The following is a 15,789-nucleotide window of genomic DNA, read 5'->3' on the forward strand; positions in this document are numbered from 1 at the left end:
GGCTTTTGTGGAACACGCGAGTGCCGTTGTCCGATGCCACCACCCTCGGCCACCGACCTGGTCGCTGATCAGGGTTTTAAGCATGATTTAGTCAGAACTCTGTTGCGCTTGTCTTCCATTTAGGAAATTGGGAGAGAATGCCTCGTCGTTCACCCATGCGCTCCGGTACACTCGCATGCGATGGCCGGTCTTGTGAATGCCGACGACACAATGCATGCTGTACAAGTTCCCCTAGTCTCGTCGGATACCCTCGGTGCTACCTACCTTTTACCTGGTAGTTGGAGTGCTTTTGCTGTCCTCCTGTCGGACCAAAGTATAGATCACATGACTGTTAGCATATGTTGGCAACCGTGCAGCTTTGCTGGGGTATCGCTACGGTTTCAGGGGTGTGCCTTGAATCTAGCTCGTGAGTACACAGCAGCTGCGCCTGATTCAACTAAAACCCGCCGCCTGAAATATTTGTTTCCAACATTTTAGTTTCCTTTGGGAATGCGGCGTCTTTTGGCACGGGAACCCAGTGGCACCCGAGCGCCAAGCCACCCAACTGATGCGCCGCATCCTTCGGATGCCATACGGAGTATAGAACCGCAAAGTGGTTGTACATCATAACCGTTGTGCCATATTTGCATTGATTCTTCACACGAAAAGTGATATGTCAAATTAGTATTGGTGTTTTGCTTCCATTTGAACCTTCAGGTTACCTCGCATTAATCATCACCAACACCAACAAAGAATCCGCTGAAGAATTATGCTGACGATTCTCAGGCCAAAGATGACAAATAAATTTGATCTGCGGAGTGCAACGTAAATGCCATATCTCGGGCCTTCCCGGTTTCCACCCCATGAGCACTGTTGGTGTGCAGCATATCCCTAGCGCCACAGCCTTGGCCCTGTTTTCCCACGGCCTTTCAAGCCATTGAAACGGTAGTATGGGGGTACTTGAGAACAAGGAATGGATAGAGGCCAGGATACACTGGACATTTGGCAGGCGTTTGTGGCAACAAACCCCGACTGAAGAGCCGCCTAATGACCATTCGGGGGCTGGATATCGGTTTTGGGCTCGAGACTGGTCTCGCGGCAATCCATATCAAGTTCCCGTACCGCAGAAACATTCGCATGCTAAACCTTTAGGCCTGAAACCCTCTATGCTACGGGAGCGAAAATTCCTGCTGCGGAAGATGTACCTCCCGCTCCCGAAGAGCTATCTGGCGAGTATGATACGTCATTCTAGCGCGGGTAGATCTTCCCGGAGCGGAACGGTTGACCTTTTCGTACATGATGCATTTCAACTTACATATCCTGCAGCCAATGACCGGAAAGAAGTCCCTGCTACGCATCCATTATACTTTTAGCTCCTTTGCAAAACCGAAGATATGAGAGTCGATAGGCCGAAAGTCCTTGCGTTCTTAATATTAACATGATACCTTTCTCTGGGGTCTGTCGCGAGTCGATAATGAAGTCTTACTTCGGGCCTACCGTAAGTGAGCATATGAGGTACACCTGAGCTCGTTAACCGCTCAGTTCCTATCCCGACCGAGGCCGTGTGTCGTAGCAAGGTTGGCCCAAAGTCTGCTGTGCCGCACACGAGGCCCGGAGCCCATATGCAGGAGCGTTTTAATGCCTGGAAGCTTGGCTTCTCGGACTTCGATACTTACGGTCGTGCGTACGACGTGCCTAGGCAGTCACTTGTCGTAGCTTGTTCTGTGGTGTGAATGCCCGCGTGAGCAGCTTTCTTCATTTATTCCAATATAATCTTGGTATATTAAAAATGTAGAACGTGGTGGTGGTGTTCAGCTCTATATAACAGAGGAGCGTTGGGTAGTTGTTTACTCCCTAGTCAGTCGCGTAACTGCATCCAATGGAAGCCTCGCAGACACCATCCTCGGAGCAGGGATAACGACTCGAACCCCAAGGAATCCCTGCACGGAGGGGAGCACGTCGATATGCATGGGGAGATTTATCATGTACCGATGTTGGATCTCTCTATTTTTGTCATTTAATCAATTTTTTATTTTATTTTTGCAGCAGTCAAGCATATCACTGCCGTATCATGACATGACTACCATAAACCCCTTCCAAGAAAGCCACATATTGTTGCTTGCGCCCAATATCTGGCCCTGTAGCTAAGACTTAACCAGGATGCGAAAGATTGGTCGGTGACTTCTCTTCTTAGTATGATGAGGGACAAAAGAACGACTCGGTGCGAGCAGCTGGAATTAGTGGAATTACCGCAAAATCGCTCACCAAAGCGAAAATGTGGTTGATATGGAAAAAAAAAAAATAAAGGAACTATGTCGAAAGTAAAGCCCCCACAAAAAAGATAGTATTCATTATGTAGGATTCATTTAAGTATCTGCAAACATATCCAAGGGGGGAAAAGAAAGAAGAAAAAGGAAGAAGAGATAATTACGTGGTAGTAGCAAACAATAAGCCAGAAAGATGGGGGGGATAGAGAGGCAGTCAATACCATTCTTCCCACATATCCGTCCAGAAAACCCCTTTCAAGCAGTCACCAGGCCCGAAAAAGTTATAGAGAATGAAAAGTAGAGATGAAACGGTAAGAGATTTTTTTTTTGTGGCTCTTTTCTGCTTTTTTCTAGGAGAAAGGAAAGGTTGAAAAATTAAACGAAAACACCCCTTTGGTTTGCGTCCACGATGGGGCTATCTATCTGTCGTCGCCATCCGATAGGAGCAGCTAGAAAAGACCCATGTCGCTTCTAATGGGATTAGTCTCAGAATTCGAAACTCCGGGAAAGAAGAATAAAGGTCTATCGGCGTGCATCGTCAAGTCGATTGAAAAGGGAGAAGACACAAAGAACGCATGCTGAGACAAGGCTTTTTTGTTGCGGCTTCCGACTGGGGGAAAAAAAAAAAATCAGAAACATAGTTCTAGTTTCACGGACGTCTCGTTTCATCAGGAGGGAAATCCCATACCGGTGGATCAACCACTGCCGCCGTGCTTAACACAGTTACCTGGGCGGATGGTATATTTCTTTCTCATTTCGACGCCCGGGTTCTTGGGGCACTGCGACCCAGAGCCTTGATTGCCCTGGCTGCCGGAGTACTTCGTGCCTGAAGACTGGTTTCCTGAGGCTTGCATAGACGAACAAGACTCCACATTGCCAACGAGGGCGGTGCATCCGCATTCGAACTTTTCCCACCACTGGACGCACATTTTCGCAAAAGACGAATTGGTATAGGGGACGTTTAAATAAGGCAGATAGAAGGTGAAAGGAGGCCTGAAGGCAATTGCAATGGATTGATGACTTGACTGCGGATGGGAAACTTGTAGACTTGGGAATTTCCGCGAGGAGAGGATATAATCTTGATGAGAGAAAGCTTGATGTCTTGAAAGCTCAGTTTGACCGAGTTCATCAAGCCCTTTTATAGATAAAATCTCCCTATTTCCAGCAAGCTTGGCAAATGGAGAAGCTCGGAGCACAGTCATATACCGATGCAGGGCACCGGACCAACCAAGTTGTCCCAAAGGGGTAAGAAAGGTGTTTAGTGGTCAGGGAAGAGAGGGACGAAAAGGAGCGCAGCATGATAAAAGACCAAACCGAGAAATTTTTTGAGATCCAACAGTTTTCCAAAGACAAAGGAATACAACGGTGTATCGAGGAATGTTGGCGTTGATCCCTGGAGGAGGTGATAGTACTCCAGAAAATTTTCATAGGTGGCACCGCCGAAGAAATGCGGTTTAATCACCGCCAAGGACCCTGCGTTAGTTCGCGGGATAAACTCTGCATCCGCTCAACGCAGATATAGCAGGAGACTAGGCAATGAAATCAGTCACACTAGTTGGAGAACTGATCACCGTTGATGTGTGGGAAGAGCGATCCCGGTAAATGGGCCAAAAGTACTAACAAATGGCGGGCAACACACGCAAGCGACCCTGTTAGACGTCAGTGTCCACGCAGGCAGCAGGGGAGAATGCTTGACTTGGGAAACTAGTCCAGGGTGTGGGTTAGTTCGCCTTTCGGGGGGGAAACCGATGGCATAGCCGTAGGGTATCTAGAGAGCACCATCTATAAGCCGTACGCTTCATGTGTCTTGTGGCTGTTACGCTGTGTGTGGAGCTAGCACCCAAAAAAGGAGCGGCATTTCAAAAGAGGCGCAAAAACCGCGACCAAAGCAGTGAAGCAAAGACATGTTCCAGCTAAGGCTTGGTAGAGCACAGTCCAACTGGAAAGATGCTTCGGATGCTTCGCCGTTGAGAAACAGGTGACCGTTAGCATATGCTGGGTTTCGGAAAGTATCTGCAGTGTATCAAATGAATGGGGATGCTCCGATGGAGGTCATTCGTCAGACCCCGGCTCCCGTCGCGTCACTTTTTGGTTTTGCGGAACAATAGCATTGTTCGCGGAGCATAAAACCAAGATGCAGTCCACTGTGGTGGGGAAAGGGTGCCGGCCTAACATTCACACAGCATACGGAGCGTTTAGAACCCCACAGGCAGCAAATGCCGGCAGCAGGCAAGAGTCAATAGACGTAGAGATCAGGGCCTTAGTTGTGTGGTATTATTGCTGAAGGGTTACTGTCATCATAGGCTGTGCCGCTAATCTAAGTCCCAGTAGAGGATAGCGGAGAAACGTCCTGAAGAGAACGAAACAAAACCCCAAAGATTTTTTTTTTTTTTTTTTTGGGGGGGGGGGGGGGGGGGGGGGGGGGTTAAGAAAACAAAAAAGAAAGGGGGAACAGCAATGCGGGCAGAACGCAAATCTGTTGCATATAGATAGGTTGGTGATCCCATCCCTGATGTTCTGCAAATTGGGAACAGTGATAGTGCCGTTTTGGTAAACGGGGAGCGCCTCTTTTGGGTATATGGCACGTCGCCGGGACTGAATCCAGGCGAATGAAACGGCCCCAAAGACCCAAAAACCAAAAGAAACCCCAGTGAGCTAGCGTGGAGTGGACGGGGACAGTATGAAACTAATTGGGGGAAAAAAAGGAAGGGAATGATATGTCTAGGGAGGCAGCTGGCCAACCCGGGGGGAGTTCTAGGGCGGACGAGCACGGTCACAGGCTTGATCTCGATTCGAGAAACCGCCCCGCAGGAAGGGAGATTAGGCGAGGGATAAACGGTGCAGGAGGGCAAAGAAAGAGCTGAATGGTATTGTTCTGCGCATGGGGATCACAAAGCACCCCAGTTCCTCGGGTGCTTTGCCGCTTGATTATGAGTGAGTGGGAGAGAGTGTGTGGGTGGCAGTGACAGGCTGCCTGGGCAATCGGGGACAGCCTGACGGTCAGCGTCGAGCGTTCGTCGGGAGTGAGACAACATCCATGCGATGGACATAAGAGTGCTGGGCCAATGAATAGGCTATTCTCGCTGTCGGCCTCTTCTGCAGGGCTGGCGGACCATGCTAAGGGCGGGAATCGCACCGGGGAGAGGGGGGCCAGGAGCATAGGAGGATGTTGTGCAGGGTTGCTAACCGCGCGGCAAGCTGAAGAGACCAAACAGAGGGCGCGAAAGGGACATTGCCGGGGTGCAATGAAGCAAGGGCGGCTAGGTCTGAGGCGAGCAGAGGCACAACGGCGCAGGTGGGACGACGACGCAAAACAGGGAGCTGGGGGCCAGGGGTAGTTGGGATAACAAGGCATCATCATCATCACCACCAGCACCAGCAGCAGCAGCAGAAGAAGAGGAAGAAGGGCGAAGCGAAGGCGATAGAGCCCGGGATGGGACGACCGCTGGCCGGACGACCTGCCTCTCGCTGTGAAGCTGCTACTACTACTTATATTTTTGACTGTTTTTAAAAAGGCTGATTGGGCGGCCTGGCTGTCTGTAGGTTGCTCGCCGCAAGAAAAGCCCAGCAGCACGATCCGATTTGATCTTCGCTTGTCGGGAAGGCCGGTGCAGCGCGCTAGGTTGTCCTTCTCCCGTTCTTCTTCTACTTTTTCCCCTTAATCGTCATCATCATCATCATCATCATCATCATCGTCATCATCATCACCAGCAGCAGCAGCAGCAGCATCCCGCCATATCGGCGACGGCGGGCGTTGACGGGCTAACGAGTTAATTAGCTGTTATTCCAACAGCTGTCCTACTAGACGGACACGGCTTCACCCGCTCTGCTTGACGGCCCATTTCACGGCGTAGCAAAGTTCCGTCAGTCCAAGGCCCCGGCATTAACAGCATCGTGAGCACAACGGCGGCGCGGTGGCAATTTTACTCTGTCGAAGCCAACTACAACAGTTCTGGATGACTCCCCGCCCACCACCGGCTTTGTGAGAGGAGGACACGCCTCCTTTCTTGGTCTCTTTCTCCTGAACGGAGAAAAAAAAAAAAAGGGCTCCCTTTGTGGCGGTCTGCCTTGGCATCACCGAGCAGGACGGTGGAGCAATCCGAGCTTTTACCTAATGGCCGTGCCTTGGCGAGTCGGTTGGATTCGGAGTTAGCCATCGTCATGGCTGCTTGCTGGTGCGCTCCCAAGGTCGAGTCTGTGAGGGTCCGGAAACGGCATCGTGGTACAGTACTGGCTCCGTTGTGCGCCGTGCGGTGCATCCACGCCTCGGGGAGCGCCCGTCGCCTCCCGCATTGGCTTCTAGCGCGCTGTGGAGCAGGCAATTCCTGCTGGTTTAATAGCCCGGATCCCCAGTTTCCATTCCCGCCTGGTCCTGTGACAGCTCTTGCAAGAGGACCTGTCCAGAGTCGTCATGCCTCAGGAGAAAAGCTCGTCCCAGAAAGACTATATAAACCTCCTCCACGTCGCCCCTTGGGAGGCACCTTTTTTCTTTCCTGCTCAACTAACGCTACTCTAGAATCCAAGCAACTTCCAGAAGAAAGATCTCCTCTCTTCGCTCCCGCAACGCTCCACTCCTTTTAAGGTCTTCGCCCGTATATCAACTTTCACTCTACGCAAGCAGTCTCCCCTTTTTCTTCTCGAGAACGGTACTCCCGAACGACCTCTTTTCTCTCCCTCCTACTAGCCATGTATACCTACACAGAGAACAACAAGTACCTCGTACTCCTCCCTCAAGCTCACGCCGTTGCCCAACTCGGGCTAGGCTTGCCACCACAACCTTCTCCCATCAACAACACCACCGAATCGGCCGTGCCGACAGAGCTGCCAATGCCTGGCGCCGGCACCAAGACGCATCGCTCCCCCAGCACCGGAGCCAACATGACCGAAGGCGAGAAAGCCCTCGAATGCGGGTTCCTGAAGCTCGGTCCATGACCGAGTCCTCCAATGGATCTCAAAGCCCCTGCAATAAACAGAAAAAGAAAAACAAGCATCAGCCTCAAAAAAGTTGATTTTTGGCTTTTTTTCCTTCCCAATCATGATTCACCAAAAAGATTTACAATTTTAACTCTATTCCTCTTTGTTCTCAACGACCAATCAACCTTATGGAACAAGCAACCTGGGACCAGAAATCCTTGTTGCACCGGCTACGCACGGATTTCTCGACCTGTTGATGACTTTACCGGCGGCTAAGTACTGCTATCGATGCGGTCGGGCAAAAAAAAAAAAAAAAAAAGAAGAAAATTCAGCAATTGAACGTTGAAGAAATGTCGACTCCAACGATATGCTCTCGTCGTCAAAAGACATCTGGGCACTCGTGCGACCAACATGCTGTGCAGCCGCCGAGTTCGCCGTTTCTTGTACCTTTTTTGTTACTTTGCTAGCGCTGATTGATTGGCCTTGGTTTCTTTTTTAAATTTTCTTATTTATCATGATCATCATTTGCATCTATCCAAGCGGAAACATTCCATTGTTCATTTTCTTTTTTTTTTCAACTGTTGAAGACAAACCCCCTGTACATACTGCCTTCACGACAGAGAGAGAACAAGTTTTAAGAGAAGGAGAAAAAAAGGTAAAAGGAAAATACAAAATGCCCATCTTCTTTTTTACTTCTTTTCTGATCTGAGGGTGAGAAAAAGAAACAGGGTTCACAGAACCCTCATCAGATCACCTCATTTCACTTTACCTTTTTTTTTTTTAAGTCACACATGACCAAGTCGGAAAATAGAAGAAGTTTCATGTTCCCACCGTCTCGCGCATCGTCGCGGGGAATAGAGAGCATCGTCTCCACCGCCACCAGAACGTCACCCCACGAAATGCGTAAAAATAGAGCGGTTTGAGCCGAGTTAGCGCGCGAAAACAAAAACACAGACCACCCATTTTAGTGAACTTAGGGGAGGCTGTCGGAAGAAAAATGAGACAAGACGCATGAGCACATGGGCTGGGGTTCGAGAGCCTGTTTGGCGGACAATTTTATTTTTTTTTTGAACTTACTTTCAACACTCCCCCGGTTTGCCAGCTTCGGCGGACCCTAGACCCGGGGGAAGGAAGTATTTTGCTTCGAACTCGAAGCGAGGAGGCAGATCTCATTAAGCATCGTGATCAGCCAGAGCTGGCAGTATTAGTACTAAGTAAACTTCGATCGCTCGTTGACTAGTTACCAGACTAATGTACGGAGTTCGTTCGTGAGGGAACTCGATCACAAGCCCCCGAGGCAACCCGCGTCCCCTGCGACACACCGTCACTCAAACACACGATAATCCAGACAATGAGAGAGGACAGGACGGACAGGGAGGTTCAGCCAGTTAGTTCTGCATCGAATCGATGCGAAAATTCGTCGTCTTCGTGTGGAACGGACCAAGACTCTCCGTCCGCCAGCCCAGAGCCATGCAGGGCCCAGTACCCGAGCCTACAAGCATCTCTCGAACTCTCTCAGCCCGCGTGCTGGTCGTTACGTATGAAGTACTTCCAAACAAGGAGCGCAAATCCAGGCCAGCTCGCCACCTCGCCGGTCGCCAAGGGGCTTGTCGAGTCCGAACGATTCTCTTAGGTAACAAAGAGCCCATAGTTAACTATCCTCCGCGAGGAAGAAAAACCATCCGAGGAAATGAAAGAGAAAGAAAATGATACCAGCACCTAATAATAATAATAATAATAATAATAATGATGATGATGATAATTATTGTACCACCAAATGACCTCTTTTGCAAAGCTTTCATTAATATAACACCCCGTTCTTGCATGGCCCGTCTCAGGTACAGTGGTCAAATATGCTGTGGTGATCATGCCCCAGACGCCCACTCCCGCGACAGTGGCGAGGTTATATTTAAACCAGAGGATGGTACGGAGTAATTCACACGCTTACTTTACCTACGACATTCATGCCGAATTCAAGGATCCACGTCGAGTCCCGCCGGGCCCCGGCGTCCATACGTAAGAGCATCATCTCTGGTAAGCCGCCTACATAACTGCCTACCTTACAACGGCTCCATAATAGACCATTCGTCCGATCCGGCTGACGGCTTGCAAAGGACCATGGAACGGCCAGATAGGAAAGACACTCCATTTGTCCTGTGCCAAGTTGAAAAAGGAGTGAAAATTTTGTGGGGGGTGGAGGAGGAAAATGTCATCTTGATTCCCCTTCCTCTTCATTCTATCCGATCAATAAGTCCCATACATACATATATTCATCCTCAAACCCACTTCGCACAGCTCCATACCTTAGCTCATACGCATGTCTGTACCAACAAGAGAATTTCACTTTCTCTCAGAAAAAGAGCTCACTCACTCCACGGACGGTTTCGAGTCCGTATTCGGCAGTCATATAATCACTGCTAAGTAAGAGAAAATAGGGCTTTTAAATCCTCTCTATACATGCAAATATACCCAACGGGGAGAGGAAAAGTTGAGTAGAATGGGTTCGGAATGGGACATGATCGACCGCTTAAAATGGGGAGGAAATTTCTCACTTCCAAAAAAAAAAAAAAAAAAAAAAAAAAGGAAGAGGTATCAAATCCTTCAGGAGGCTTCGCGGAATCTGCTCTTGGGAAACAACCAAAATGGGTTAAAAGAGGCAGAACGGGTGAAGAAATAAAGAAAGAAAGGAAAGAAAAAAAAAAAAGTAAAAGTGTAATCAAGGTATGTATGCAACATGATGAGCCTGGCTTTTGCAGATAGGACTCTGCAAGTGTAGAACAAAACCTAAAAGAAAAAACAAAAAAGGGGAATTTTTTAAGAGAAGTTCCGCTCTTGAACAAAATGAAAACCTCCATGAGCCTGAATATCGAATCTTTACACAATCGCAGGGGAGGAAAGCTAAAATAATAAGGACCATGATAATAAAAAGGACAATAGTAATGAAAACGGTATACCCCAAAGGAAATCCCAATGGGTGTGAATGGAGAAACTCTCTTGAATGCCATCTGGAACCGGAACGATCATGCAAAACCCATGAGATAAAATAAAAATGAGCAGAGGCAGCAATAGCATTCCCATGGTAGCAGAAACCTACGATGGTCCAACAGGTAACGTTAAAAGATTGCTTGGGTTGGTGGTGGTAGTACAGTGATCCAGACACAAGTTGACAAACGGCGTCTCATCTCTCCTTCTTTGCTTCGCTTCTCCATGAGTTCGTCACTATCGACAAGTCTGAGGACTTTGACTGGAATGTGGCAAGTAAGGCTCGGCATAACCAAGCGCCCAAGTATGGCAAAACTTGTCAGCGGTCTTCACCAGCTCTGGCCTTTCCTCTTCGGCGGAAAAAGTCCATTACCTTTCGAGCCGCCCCAGAACTGCCCGAATGATGGGACTTTTCATATTCATATGCATCTGCAAATTTGCGATGATTTTTCTGAAGAACACTGTTCCTTGGCATTCGTCCGGTCTGAATAGATGGATAAGACGCATTCTCATATCCTTGATTGTATCCATCTTCGTAAAGCCCAGAAAATGTTTTATTGGGATCCGCTCGTCCTTGTGGTGCCGAAAGATGGCCTCCTGATGTGATATTTGGTTCGCTTTGATAATGTCCTTGGTACCCATTGCCATAGTCTTGCGGGTGGTACAGGTTATCAGGTGTACCGTGTAAGCTCGCAAATTGCCGGTCGATCTGGGCAGAATAATCGGCGACCTCGGGGCTTTGTTCATAGTCTGCAAAGTTGCGCTGATTCTGCTGATGAGACGATCCTGGGTGAGGTTGGCTGGTATTTCGTTGTTGATGATTGTGCGCTGCATTGTTACCCAGAACAGTTGCAGGTGCCGTCGATAGCCTTCTCTCATCTTGGGTCTGCTGACGCTCTACGTCGTCGGCCTCAGTGGAGTCCGTCTGAGAAGGACCTGCGGCCTCAATACGCTCTTTTGTGGAGCTTCGGGACAAGAATGAAGGCGGGATAAGTGAGAATCTCCGCTGTCTACTGCCTCCGGTGCTGGCATCGCTCTGTTTGCGGAAGGCATGGGACAACGATCTACGGGAATCCATCGAAGCACGAGACGATTCAAGGCCGAATGAGTCCTTCATACTGGTAGGAGGGTATCGTTTACCAGGTTTGACGCGAGGAGATCCAGGTTGAGACGTGCGGCCACCGAAGAAAGATCCAGGGCGCCCAAACAGCTTTTCGGAGATGCTGCTAACAGTACTTGATCGCTTATGCCCCTTGGAGTAATCTTGTTGACGTAAATGCAATGGGCCTGGTTGCGTACTTGGTTGGCCAATGGAGGAAGCGGGAAGTTCACCGGGTTGTATCGGAATCGGAGCCGAAATGTATGGTTTACCACCGGATTTTGGTTGCGCAAGGCGAGCTTGAGCATTGGCAGTTGCAACTGCTGGAGCAACAGGTTGACTGTAAGAGCCACGGGAAGGTAGACGGCTGTCTATTTTACCCAAAGAAGCCATGGATCCACTGGTTGGAGGTCGTGCTGATTGTGGAGGTGCACCTTGAGTCCCAGAAAAGGCACCAGTTAATTCCGAAATAGACCGAGCAACATCTCTTGATTTTGGTCTAGGCATACCTTGGTTGCGGTTTGTCACGGAATAGCCAACAGACACATGAGTTCCTTGAGTGACAGGTGGGCTCTTTGGCAAAGGCTTTGTTCGAGATGCTTCAATACTTGCTGGTTGTGTGGTTACTGGTGCTGGCGCACGTCCAAAGGTCTCGCCACTCGATACTCCACGAGCAGTTTGAGATTGTGGAGCAACATATTCAACCTGAACTGTCCTCCGTTTTGCATCTCTTTGCTGCCTTGACTGGTCATCTGTTTGCTCAAAATTACTTTGTTGGTGCCCAGAAGCACTGCTAGGAACAGTAGGTGTTTGGTGATATGGCTTTGGGGGTTCTCTGACAGATGCGCTGCGGGTTAACAAAGGAGTTTCATAATGTGCTTCTAATACCTATTGTTAGCATGGAAAGCCTAGGTGTCTCATATGTGAAAGGGACATAACAAACCAGAGGTCACTGTCGTGTTGGCAATGTCAGCAACATTTGTGGTGTTGCTTGTGATATGAGAAACAACACTGGCATATTCGGCTAGCCAACTATGCCTTGCTACTTCGAAAAGATCGGCTCGCTTTCGGGGATCTGGCACAAGGATACGACGTAGCAGGTCGCGAGCATGAGGAGTAACGTATTCTGGAAAGGTTAAGGGAGTAGTGACAATGTACTTGTACAGTAAATTAATGTTGTCGCCGTCCGGGTTGGCAGGATCATCATCGAAAGGCAAATAACCAGCAAGCATGGCATACTACCCCCATGTTAAATTAGCAAAAAAGTACTTGAACCTGGTGTCCCAGAAAGAGGCATACCAAGATAACTCCACAACTCCAAACATCCACCTTGCGCCCGGTGTACAGAGAATCGCTAACGACTAGCTCTGGAGCCGCGTAGCAAGGACTACCACAGCTTGTTTGCATAAGATCTCCTCGTCTCATCCCCTTGGCATCTGGCCGGTCGAGCCTCATGCGTTTGACAAACTCCCTGTTTGTTAAATTGTATTCAATCTCCTCGCTCAATTCATCAGCGGGATTGAACGTGTTCGCGAAGCCAAAGTCAGTGATAATGATATTTCGATTTCGATCAAGAAGCAGATTTTCCAGTTTAAGGTCACGATGTACGATTCCTTTTTTGTGAAGATACCCAACGCCGGACACCAGTTGGGCAAAGAGGCGGCGAGCAGCATGGTCTTTAAGGTACCGCTGGTTTAGGATGTAGTCGAACAGCTCTCCCCCCGACGCGTACTCTAGGATTATTCCAATGTGACGATCGGTTTCCACCATCTCATGCAATCGTACGATATTGGGATGAGATAGCTCTCGCAGAATGGCAATCTCGCGGTGGATTTTTGGAAGTCGGCCAGGGTTACTTCCCAAGGTTTCCCGCCTGATCAATTTAATGGCGACCTGTACACTGCCATCTCTTTTCCAACCGAGCCTGACTTTACCGAATTCTCCCTCGCCGAGAGTCTGACCAAGTATGTAATCCCCAAAAGTGGTTTCTTTGTGGGCAGTTTGAGAGTAGTCATGTCTGCTCTTGGGAGGGCGACCGGTATCGCCGCTCTCAGCACCACCGTCTAGATTAGTATTAGAGGTGCCGCCAGCTTGAGCTTCGATCTGGCGTTGTTTTTCTCGCATAATATCCACCTCAGGGTCTGTCACAACCATACGATTCGTGACGGTGCCGTCTTCCTTCGGTAGGCTTGTAGGGAAAGAGCTTGGACCCATCGCGGCCTCCGACCGGCTTTCCATCGCGGGCATATCATGGTCACGTCGTTCTCGTGTGCTTGCTGCCCGGCGAGGACCTTCGGGCGATGGTGGAGCTTTCCGACGAGACCTGGAAGTTGAAGCGTCGTCCTTTGGCCTCTCACGCTGGCCAGAGGAATGGACGCGTTCTCGATCTTCACGCTCCCTTCTCTCCTCCCTTCTCCTGTTTCTTGATGAGCCGGTTCTATCCTGAGGCGAAGCCGATGTAGATGAGGCGCGACTTTTATTGTTTGATGAGGTTCGCGGAGGGGGAATAGGTGGCCCTCCAAGGATGTCTGACAGGCCTGGGCGATTGGGACGCGACACGCTTGAAGCAGCTGTGGTTAGAGGAGCTGTGGAAGCAACGCTCATCGACGGTATGTGTTGTCCAGGCTGTGAAGTCATCGTCACCAAGTCATGCAGATGATGTGAATGGGACCGTGGTTGTTGCGAATTGACAGTTGCACCTGAGGTCACAGCATTGTTATGTGATTGCTGCTGGTGCTGTTGTTGAGATACCCAGTGTGATGACTGTGAGGCAGGACTCTGCTGGAGGGACTGTGACTGAGGTGAAGAGGAGGGTGCATACTGGCTGGGGACTTGGACGGGGCTTGGCTGGGTCGCCGCTTGCATCGCAGACGACATGCCTTCCTCGCAGTAAGACGTAGCACACAGCTGGATAGTAGCTGCAGCAACCTTTGCCCTTTCCCGGTGAAGAGGATGGGAAGGGGGAAGGTTGGAGCAGAAATAACAATATGGTCTAGTCTATTGGTTCCAAGCGCGAGCTTCCTTTCGACGCGTCAAAAGGGAAGTTTCAGGCAAAGATAGCCTGCTTAGGTCGCGTGGAGCGGGAAAAGAAAAAAGGGGAGGAAAGGTTTGAATGCGATCGCGTTTTGAGTGGTTCTCACGGAGTATCTTAAAGGCCAAGCTCAAGCCATATGCCTCTAAGATCTAGGGTTTTGAGGAATGTACCAGCGGCGTGTGGACCATGAGGGAGGTGGATTTTCACGAAAACATCAGAGATGGCAAGTAACCTGGGAAGCTCCGGTTTACAGCGGGCCGAGCGTCTGATGTGTTATAGAGTGAAGCAGCCACTCAGCAATGGAACCATGTGCCAGCCAGAAAAGTCTCAAAACGAAATCTTTCCAGGCCAGTCCTTTGAAGGCTTTGGCGCTCCCTAAAGTTCCCGTCACCGAGTATTTATTATCAGATGTCAAAGGGCAGACGGCAAAGACAGCTTGTCAATGAGATCTCCCCTTCAAATTAGACGGTATCCGGCAAATTACGGTTGGAAGACGACAACCGGGTCGTAACGCGAAGGTACAAAGCTCAATTGAACGAAGTAGAAAGGTACGCTTTATTTCCTGGTCGATACAATTGTACTCCTATCTAGAGATCGCGAACGATGGTCCGGTCGGAACCTGCGACGCGAGCGACCGCTTCTGAGGATCGAAGCGAACAACGACAGGAGAGTTGGATGGGCCAAGCAAGCATGATCGACGCAAGGGACAACCGAGAGCAGGGAGAGAGGATCGGCGACAAGAGAAAGAAACGTCGCGGTCGAGGCCTTGGGGAGGATGATAGCCGACCGAGCGGCGTAGTTCTCGTCTAGCGAAGGGATCGATCCTGCTTGACAGGCCGGGAGCACGGGAGTTTGGCTAGGGTGAAAAGGGGGCGAAGGAGGGTAGCAAGGAACAACAGCAGCAACAACAACAACAACAAACACGAAGCGACGTGATCGGGGGACCGGGGAGAGGAGCGAGGAGGAGGAGGAAGAGGAAGAGGGGGGGAGGAGGAGGAGGATGAGGGAGAAGAAGACGAGACGACGGGGAGAGTTCAACGAGAGTCGCAGGTTGAGGTCGTCCCTGGAGGAGGAGGAGGAGCGGACAGGGAGAGCGAGCGTGCCAGCACGGGGCGTGTTAGCTTCTGGGTGGTATTATTGTTCTCCTGTTAAGTTAGCGTTGGCTGGAGTTCCGTATCCAGTTAAAGCGGATCTGCTTGCTGGTCAATGACCTGGCGGCTTGGCGCTGTTTTGCCGTGGGCGGCTTGGGGTGTGGATGCCGCTGCTGCTTTTTTGCTCCCGGCACTCCCAACCAGCAACCAGCAACCAGACTTCATGTGAAGCCACTCCCGGGGGAGGAGGGGGCGTGTTTTCCAGCCCAGCGCGACGGCGACCGGCTTCGTTTCGCCCGGCGGAGCTCTGTGCTGCTTGCGATTAATAATGGCCTGTTTGGCAGTGCGCAAACGATCTGCTAGCCTACCACCAGCCAGTGGTCCATTGTTTCTCCTCTGTTTCGGGTGAGGCTGTGGAGGAGG

The 15,789-nt window shown here is 50.1% G+C and overlaps 3 protein-coding genes across 3 annotated transcripts; all 3 read right to left on the bottom strand.

Annotated features, from left to right (window-relative positions):
• Positions 1-2,941: 2,941 nt before the first annotated feature.
• Positions 2,942-3,822, bottom strand: D8B26_002841 (uncharacterized protein; the record flags this gene model as incomplete). Its single annotated transcript, XM_066123965.1, has 1 exon — positions 2,942-3,822. The coding sequence occupies exon 1, from the start codon at positions 3,446-3,448 to the stop codon at positions 2,942-2,944; it is 507 nt and encodes a 168-aa protein (XP_065980040.1). The 5' UTR covers positions 3,449-3,822.
• A 2,082-nt stretch (positions 3,823-5,904) lies between these two features.
• Positions 5,905-6,139, bottom strand: D8B26_002842 (uncharacterized protein; the record flags this gene model as incomplete). The annotated part of the gene is made up of 2 exons (XM_066123966.1): positions 5,905-6,008; positions 6,058-6,139. The coding sequence occupies 2 exons, from the start codon at positions 6,137-6,139 to the stop codon at positions 5,905-5,907; spliced, it is 186 nt and encodes a 61-aa protein (XP_065980041.1).
• Positions 6,140-9,563: 3,424 nt separating this feature from the next.
• On the bottom strand, positions 9,564-14,106 carry D8B26_002843 (uncharacterized protein; the record flags this gene model as incomplete). The annotated part of the gene is made up of 4 exons (XM_003068840.2): positions 9,564-9,574; positions 10,476-12,122; positions 12,185-12,479; positions 12,541-14,106. The coding sequence occupies 4 exons, from the start codon at positions 14,104-14,106 to the stop codon at positions 9,564-9,566; spliced, it is 3,519 nt and encodes a 1,172-aa protein (XP_003068886.2).
• Positions 14,107-15,789: the final 1,683 nt, after the last annotated feature.

The sequence above is a fragment of the Coccidioides posadasii genome, chromosome 2 (genome assembly GCF_018416015.2).
Source record: "Coccidioides posadasii str. Silveira chromosome 2, complete sequence".
In the NCBI taxonomy this organism is placed as follows: domain Eukaryota; kingdom Fungi; phylum Ascomycota; class Eurotiomycetes; order Onygenales; family Onygenaceae; genus Coccidioides; species Coccidioides posadasii.